Source organism: Charadrius vociferus, unplaced genomic scaffold, assembly GCF_000708025.1.
Source record: "Charadrius vociferus isolate BGI_N301 unplaced genomic scaffold, ASM70802v2 scaffold136, whole genome shotgun sequence".
Taxonomy (NCBI): Eukaryota; Metazoa; Chordata; class Aves; order Charadriiformes; family Charadriidae; genus Charadrius; species Charadrius vociferus.
In genome coordinates this window covers 313,487-322,504 of record NW_009648960.1, presented here as the reverse complement: position 1 = coordinate 322,504, position 9,018 = coordinate 313,487, and the positions used below count along the sequence as shown (strand labels likewise).

The 9,018-nt window shown below is 39.7% G+C and overlaps 1 protein-coding gene across 1 annotated transcript in view; it reads right to left on the bottom strand.

The window, feature by feature from the left end:
- The window catches only part of AGAP1 (ArfGAP with GTPase domain, ankyrin repeat and PH domain 1), a 264,182-nt gene that overhangs the window by 227,710 nt on the left and 27,454 nt on the right, over nt 1–9,018 (bottom strand). The window contains exons 4-5 of the mRNA XM_009887562.1: nt 5,137–5,278; nt 1,361–1,495 (exon numbers count right to left, since the gene is read on the bottom strand). Of these exons, the coding sequence (XP_009885864.1) occupies nt 1,361–1,495; nt 5,137–5,278 (277 nt within the window). The remainder of the gene's footprint in view (nt 1–1,360; nt 1,496–5,136; nt 5,279–9,018) is intronic.

The following is a 9,018-nucleotide window of genomic DNA, read 5'->3' as shown; positions in this document are numbered from 1 at the left end:
GGGGGGGGGGAGTACTAGACTATACAAAGATCCACAAACACTGTGACTTGGAATATATAATTAAAAATCTAACTATAGCTAGCTTTCAAAAACAAATGTACTAACAAAAACCCTAATGGTTCTTTGAAACTCATGCTCAAAATAGAAAATCTAGGCAGTGAAAACAGTAATTTCTGCAACCCGTTCAAGCAAAAACACTGAGCAAATCATAAAGATAACAGCTTCAAATGCGTTCCTCTGAAATCCTACCAACAGGATGGGTAGAAACACCTACCACAGTACATGTCACTATTTTCCATTTAAAAATTTGAATTTTTTGCTTTTCTTTTTTCCATTTAAAAATTTGAATGTTTTACTTTTCTTTTTAAATTTTAGCTTTTTTGTACAAATCTGATGTGACACTGTCTCACATAACCACAGACGATGCAGGTCTTTGCAATGAAAAGCTGGCAACAAAAAATCCCCAGAACTAAGGAGCTCTGAGAAGTATTTCAACATAATTAAGAAGGTTTTTACACGCAGAACTACTGCGATGAAGAGCGGACACGTTCAGCCGCTAAACAACCACGATAAGAAGAGAAGATAGCAAAGCCCCAAGACACCTAGCTGAATTTCCACTAGAGGGTGCACAAAGCCCATCTCATACAGCAAAGACAAGCAAGCATCACTTCTTCAGGGACAGAAGTTCTTCCAAGGAGTAACTGATCCAAAATAGTTACACATGGTCAGAAAGTACTTTTTTTATTCCTTTTTTGAGATGGTACACAATGATCCCAAATGCCTTCTACAAGGGAAATTAAAACATTGCTGCTAACGATGTTTTAAACCACCTTTAAGCAGCCAGCTTTACTCCTAAACCTGCACACAAGGCTGTCAACTTCCAACACTCCATGAATGGCACATGCTTTTTCTCATGATTAGTCTATTCCTATCTATTTTCTCAAGTTATTCTGAATTTCTCAAGTGTGGAAGACTATTTTCAGCTACTTTGCACAAATAGCCTCTCCACATCTCCACGAGCACTAAATCAAAACAAAGAAAATTTTGCTAAAATAAACCAAGCACCAAAGAAAACTGGAAAATAAATGAAGACTAAATCAAGTAGCTTAAGATACTTAAGACTAAAGGTGCTGGTAGGGAACACAACACCGTGCACGTGCCATGTTCAGCCTCATGAGCCCTCTGATTCACTTCAGACAGTTTTACAAAATAAATCCCCCAAAACAAGCATTGTATTTAACTAAACTTTAATGAATACTTGCACAACAGGCAAGTACCTGAGCTATCAGACATCGGTCGTTATTTTAGAAAACCAGCTACAGTACTGTGTGGTACACTGGATGAAAAAAGTAATCTTTACCGTCTTGGAAGACTCTCTCCACATTGAGTCCATAAGTAGCACAGGTTTCGTAGTAAGTGCATCTCTTGAGATCATTTGATAACTTCCTTGCTCTGGCATCGTCTATGACACGTGGATTACTGGAACTTATAGCATCTACAGCAATGGCAGGGAAACAAATACACATTTAAATACAATTTGAAAACATCATCTTGTAATTACCAGTACCATCCCAGTGAATTTAAGCACACACCATGAGACTTTCAGAACTTTTAGAAAACAACAGGGGTGTGCATCACTCCAGTTTGAACTGTTACTAAAATCACCAGCATACTGATTGATTCAAAAAACCAGGAAGACAACAAAAATGGTTTTTGGTTACCTTAAAAATATATTTAAGTCACTAAGTGCAAAATATACACAATCACATGAAAGAACATGAGCTCTGACATGAGACATACTTAGAAAAACAAAAGGCTAATGATTATAAACACGTCAAATGATTTTTGGGCTTCCTATAAATATCAGCAGTGGCTTACAAGTAACCTTCACTTACAGAGCATGAAGCATGAAACATGACATATTTGTAAGAACAAGAACATTTTCAGTAGAGAAATGGGATGGGGGGAGAAATGGTACCAGGTATGACTGTAACACTCAGGGAAAGTGTTCAGATTTACACAAGAGATGCTTTTCGTAAAATCAATCGAACAAAAAAACCAACCAAACAACAACAAAAAAATAGTTAACACTAAGACAAGGGTGTGTATGTGTGTGTGTAAGAAATAACAAAACTGTACAGGACTGCAATTACCATGTAGCTAAAAATCTACAGTCCAGCTCTTCCCTTAGTTCCCCATCTGTGTTTTTTTTTGGTCCTTCCCATTTTTTAAGCTAGTTCTCTCAGCATTTTGCTTCGGCACAGCCAGCCAACAGTGTGCTAGCAAGGCTGGGCTGGAAGCAAAGCACTCTGCTAAACTCTAACCCCGAACCCACAGCACACACTACGCCTCAGTCGAGGGAGACATTCGCCGGTTTAAAACTGAGATTTTTCCTATATTCACAGGTTGCACTGCTGAGCTTTCAAGTCACAGTCAAGACTGGATCCAGGAAACTCATCCTAAATGACCATCTTAAACCTTGATTTAAATGCACCCAGGAGACATTGTGTGAACATAGTGCAAAAGGCAATAAAAATTATATTTTTCTCAACAAATAATAATACTTTATAACTCTCTGGAAAAGCTACTTTTTAATGCATGCTTTTTAACTCCGATTTCTAGAGTCTATCCATAGGAGCTGAAAAAACACTTTATATCAGGGGAAAAAGTAAATCATGTTAACCAATGAAGAAGTTTTTTCCTTGCTACTCCATCGTGGTGAAGAGCTCTACAAAGGCTATACAGTTTGACTATTTATAAGTGATGGTACTACGAACAAATCTTAAAAAGCAACTTCTCCCCCCCCCCCAGAGTATCACAGTAATCTTTAGCTGTGACAAAAAAAGTTGGGAGACAGCAGTACAACCTGTTCTACAAAATTCTGCAGCTACCACCTCACTGCCACAATAGGTGCCAATTTCAGCATTTAGAGCCACTCAGAATGTGTGAATCTGCTACTTTCCATGGTAGCGTAATTTCCTTCGTTCTTTGGAAACGCAGCATCACAAACGTGAGCATGAAGTCAGTGACTATTGCAGTGCTGTACTTGAGGCTCAGTTCTGGGCATGACGTGACCACATCTCAACTGATGTTATCACTACCTTCTCACAAAATCTAAATTAATAAAACCAGACCAGTTATTTGGAGAGCCAATGGCAGATTTTTTTTAATCAGCAGAGGGCGCTGAAAACATTTAACCAGAAAGGAATTGATAAGCAACACCACGGCTTCAAAAACCTTGGCTCCTGAAGCAAATTCAGAGCTACAGCCTGGGCCACTACCCACAGCAGAACAACAAGACAGAGGAAGCATCAGGCAAGCACTAACATTTTGGAAGAGACTTCATTTCACAGCTCATTTCAAGAATACCAGTCAAAACCAACAAGCTGGATGTCAAGCAGCTATACTTCAAACATAATTTTAACAGGTATATTTATACATTTCATTTCACTGTGTTGTTTGACAGTCAATGTAGCCAAAAAGCTTTGGTTTTGTCTGATGCTTACTCCCAGAATTAGCAGTATTTCCATCTTTACTCACATTTAAATAAATCCCCTTTGCATCAATGCTACAACAGGAAATTAACTTTGAAAAACAAATTCCTCTCTGGTAATAAGTAGAATGAGATGGAAAACCATACCCCAAGGTGTCAGAAGTGCAGAAAGGGAAGCACCTCGGGGAAACAATTACCCCTCTTCTTTTCAACTCCAGTTTTAAGTTGACATCGTGGCCCTTCAAAACAGTTTATTTTCTGCTTTTTGGCTGGAGTTTCTGCTATCCTAGGACTTTTTCTGTACCTACTTCCCTTTTAATTCTTTATCATCTGTTTCCGCCTAAAGCCCAGTTGCAATTCCTCCTTCTGTGCTGTCCACTTCCCCTGCCTTCACGTGGCAGCGCTGGTGTCACAGCTCTGCAGCAGGCAGGCAAAAGCAACTTGGTCTCTGACCAAAAGAATAAGCTGAGAAAGCAGTGAAGAGGTTCAACATCCCCCAAACCAGAGGCATACACTGAAAGGGAATACGCCCAAAATCAAACCTACAAGAGCAACTTTTGACACTCGTGTTGTCCCTCTAACACAGTGCAGTAACCTGACAATATATTGAAAGCAATCCCTCAGTATGAAGGCACTCACAAAAATGTCTATACTATGCTTCCAAAACAGCAGCTCTGTAAAGTAAGAAGTCTGAAGTCCAGCACCTACACAGGAACTCCTCATTTTTGGTAAGAATTCTCACAGGAGGAACATCTACGTGGCTAGGTGCAGATCAGCCTTAGCTCTTGTGTGTCTACTCCATACAGCAAACCAACTGCAGTATGGGAAACTGCTGAAACATTAATGTGAGGCACTGGCAAAAGAAGGCAGGGAATATCCAAAAGACAGCTCAGATGCAAAAGAAACTGAAATATTGTTGATACCCTTCCCTTCCCACATTTCCTCATAGGACAGCTGCTGCTAGCTGCTGCTCCAGAAGGGGTTTTGGAAAAGCAGAATTGTCGGGGGCTGTTTCAGGAGGCTAAAAGCTACATTTCCATATAGTTTGAAGAATGATATAGGTGAGAGATTGCACAAGGGCTCAGTTCAGTTCTGTTTCTTCACAAAAGAGGAAACCTGTTGAAGGTTTTAAAACCTGTCTCCTAGGAATGCCAAGGCATTGATCTCCTAGGAATGCCAAGGCATTGATCACTTCTAGACTGCCAAGCTAAAGGAGACCGGCCCCACTTCAGAACTTTGTTACACAACTGATTCCCCTGCCCAAATTCAACATCAGCATCTCCCTGCTGATCAAGAAAACCGCCACAACTGGCAAGCACTAAAAATACATTTTTTTAAAAATATCCTTCTAAATCATCATTGCTGAAGTCCTACATTCCTTGTCCCAAGAATACTGCATGGACATTTGTCTCTCGTCTCAAACCAGTCCTCGCAACACTGTGGCCCTGTAGCAAGCCAGATGAGGAAGCCCGGATGGCAGACCACCCCCCTGCTGATTAACCGCTGGTTTATCCACAAGCTCTCTTTATGAGATGAGTGGCAGTGCTGATGCAAGAGAGGGGAAAGAACAGGACATGGCTTTGCCAGCTTGGAACAGTCTACGCGGTCACAGAAATATACTTGTAAATCATGACTGCACTTACCCTGTGTTCCCACTAGTACCATTGGAATTTCACTAGTGTTACGATAGTTAGCCATACGGCTGTAGTAGTGGTAAACAGTCTGGAAGCTAATTTCATCTTCCAAGCTGAAGACAAATATAACAGCATCCACCCACATGGCAAACTGCAGAATAAAAATGGAAAAGGCATACTGTGAGAATAGCAGTGAAGAGGAAAAAGAGTAACATTTTAACCTTACTTGGAGGGAAATACACATCAGAGAAACTTTGTTAGTAGCAATAACCAAGGCCTTAAAAGTGGCATACCGTTACTAAAATGATGAATCAACATTCATCACTCTGCAAGCGATGGGGATCTAGGATACAGAAAGGCTTTTTCCCCATGCTCACCTCTTCTTCACTGGTATATGGTATTACAAGCCCAACTACTATCAGCAGCACGTTGGTTTTGATTCACAGAAAAAGAAAACATTTCAGATTTCTGAATTTGTGAATTATAAGCAAAGCACACTTCTCTAGGCACCTAAATGCTCTATTTAGGGCATTATTTCCCCACCCTGTGCTTTACATGCATGCATGCTGATGTTTCTGTTAATGCCAGGACAAGTATTACGGTTGCGGATTTACAAGCATTGCTAGTAATTCTCACATCTTGATCAATGTCCAAAAACATTAATTTAAAATTTCCAATTCTTCACTATATAGACACTCTAACCGAGCAAACAGTACTGAATGCCTCATTTGGCTTTCGGTGTGACAGCAAACTATTCTCTCTTGGCATCAGGATTCTGCTAAAACACATGCATATACACAGGCCAAGGCAAGGTGTTGCTTAAGTGACCATGCAAGTTGACAAAGTTTCAGCTCACAAGTGGAATATTGTTTAAACACATTTAGCATAACAGTAAACGTATACAAGACATCAAAAAAAGACTGAAGTTAAGCTTACCTCACTGCCTTTATTTTTCCCTAAGTGACTCCATTCCTACCCAAATTTAGACCAAGTTTCAGCCATCAACATTAATACTTTTTATTTTACTACCACTACAATATGCCAGGTGGAATGGGGACACACTGAACATTCAAAGAGCTGCAAGAAGGTTCATTTGGGAAACATTTATATACATTTTGCTGAGTTTTACGTGACTAGCCTAGGCTTGTAAGCCCTTAACTTCAGCTCTACCAACTCTTCCGGTTTTGTTTCTGCTCTTGCAGTATTTAAACTGCTTCAATCACTAGTTTGTAGATTCTCACAATCTCAGCTTTTAGTAAGGCATCCCAAGCTGGCATATGCAAAGGGAAGAAAAAAGACCCACAGTATGAAGTTACATACTGAAGTTGCTGAGCTCATTAAATTTTCCTTTTTCAGAAGCAGGAGCTAGTAGTACTTCCTGCCTATTTTTCATACAGCCTATTAGATAATAATTTAAGTTAATGTGCGTATTCATGACACTATTGTACTTGAAACCAAACACATCTCTTATGATTACAGCATAAAAATAGCCAAAAATGTTTTGAGGTTGTCAAGACAGTCAGGAGAACAAACATGTAGATGTTAAGGATAGGACTATCTACACACAGCATAGCTACTGCCAGAATAAGGTCAACTGCCACACTATGAAATTTGAACTATTCAAACTAGAAGATCTAACCAAAAGAACTAGAGAAAGCATCATTACTGCGGACTTGGTTTTGGGTCTTATTATAAAGTGTTTCTCGCTGACTGGACTTAGCAGCATCATGCCAAGAATTCTTCCTTACAGCTACAACATCCTTGAAGCATCACTTTGGAAGCTCACAGTCTCTCTAAATTTTCTTAATGTCTCATCAGCGTTCAGCAGCAGCCTTCTAATGAAGATTATTTAAAAAATCCAGAGGGTGGTTATTCAATGCAGTGTCCTCCAGACACAAAAATACGCCCAGTAATTTCTTGTTTCTCTTTTTACATTAAAGTAAGTTTAAGCTTTGTGGGTACCAGACCTGTGATATTAAAAACCAAATGAATTTTGGAAAACACGCAGGTCTGGAAATCCAGGATGTCTTATCCACACCATTGAGCAGAGAACACCTTGAAATAAGAAGGATAACTCAGCCGCTGATACACAAATCCATCTTCAGACTACTACTGTGATTGAGCAGATCTGTTTGGTCAAGATAAATCCAAACAAAACCAAATCATATACCGAAGTTCTAAATTTTTTTTAAAATAGCATGCAACAGCTCATTATAGCTCAGTTATGTTAATTGAGTTTTACAATAGGAGGCCACTACATTCAGATAACAGCAAGAATTAGCTCAAACCTGGTGAGCAAAAGAAAAGAAATGTTCAATATTCACAAACTTAGACAGTGGCAAGACTGAGGCAGCATCAGCTAGTGCATCTCACCACCCTCTTGTTCTATAAAATGAGCTTTTTTTTAATTATTATTTTCACCTCCAGACAATCGTATGTTAGTCAAGAGAGATCACAGATGCAGAAAGTAAGTCTTCAGGTGAGTTCATTTTCCCTCCCTTCCTGCCAAAAAAAGGGGACAGTGAACTGAGACCTGAGCTGTGGCCTTCTTTGCACTGAAGCAAAGACGACATTAACTGGGGACTCTCCCTGACCCCCTGCTGCTGAGGGTCAGGAAGACCCTGGTTCAGCTTGTTACTTATTGAAGTTGTAATTCTATCCCACCCAACTACCCACAAAAATATACTGTGCTGTTGCAAAAAGCAGAACCTTACCCTTTCTGTATCATAAGCAAGTAGTGGGAGGTAAACGTTTTTCTTTTGAAAAATTCCATTTTCATTATAAACTTATATTCATGAACCCAGGAATAAACTTTTTATTACATGAATTAATAAACAGATTAAAGATTTTTAATACACATGCGACTTGAAGTTATACCCAAAATATCTTACATGTGAAACATGTCTTCTGAAAGATGAATAACACCTTAAACCTTTCCACACTCATTATTTGCCGAAGACCAACTCTCAGCAATAGTAATTAAAACCCCCAAAAGTACCTAGCATAGATCTAAAGCAAAACAGTGTCTGTTCATTACTTCGCAGTAGTTAATTTGAATGAACTCTGCAAAACCAATTCTTCAGATATAAAAATATTTAGATTGCTGCATGTACCTTTATAATTCCAGTATTTACGTTTTTATATGAGTGAATGTTCTCTAAGCATTGGGGCCTGGAAATTGCTGTGTACTTCAGCCAAATTATTCACAGCCTAAAACAGAGCACTTCTTTTAGACTCATGCCTCACACGGCTGCAGATGTGTCAGTGACACTAATTTTTTGTTTTTATTTTAACTTCCTTCCAGGATGTCTCTCTTGGTCTACATTTCCTCCACCTCTTTACTCTCCTTTGTCCAGGCACCTTCCCCCATGCTCGAATCCTCCTGCAGCTAACGAGCAATAGTGGAGCATTGAAACACAAGCTGCTGCTGCTGCTGGCACAGCTCCCGTTCAGCTGTTTGGCGACAGTGCAGTTCCTGCTGCTAGATTTATTTTTTTTTTTTTTTTTTGGAAGCTGATCCACCACTGAACAGAGCCGAGCAAAGCAAGGCCAGCAGCAGCTCAAGAAATGCCTCAGTGCCCAGGTCTGCTAGATTTATTTGGAGACAAGGAGACAAGGAGACAAGGAGGATGTCTGAAGACAAGGACACTGCCTGCAGACAGGCTGGCAGAGTCTGTGATTATTTAAGCATCCCCTAAGCAAATGTTTCACTTCACATCACTCAAAATAGAGTTAAACACACAAAACCACAAGTGTCTTCTCAAAGGCAAATCCCGATGGGTCACCTTCTACTAGACAAGGAGGTAACACACCGAATACAGAAGCCAAGTCAGAAATCAGAGAACTCAGCGAACTGAACTTGAACTGGAACTTGCGAAGTTGAGTCTTCAA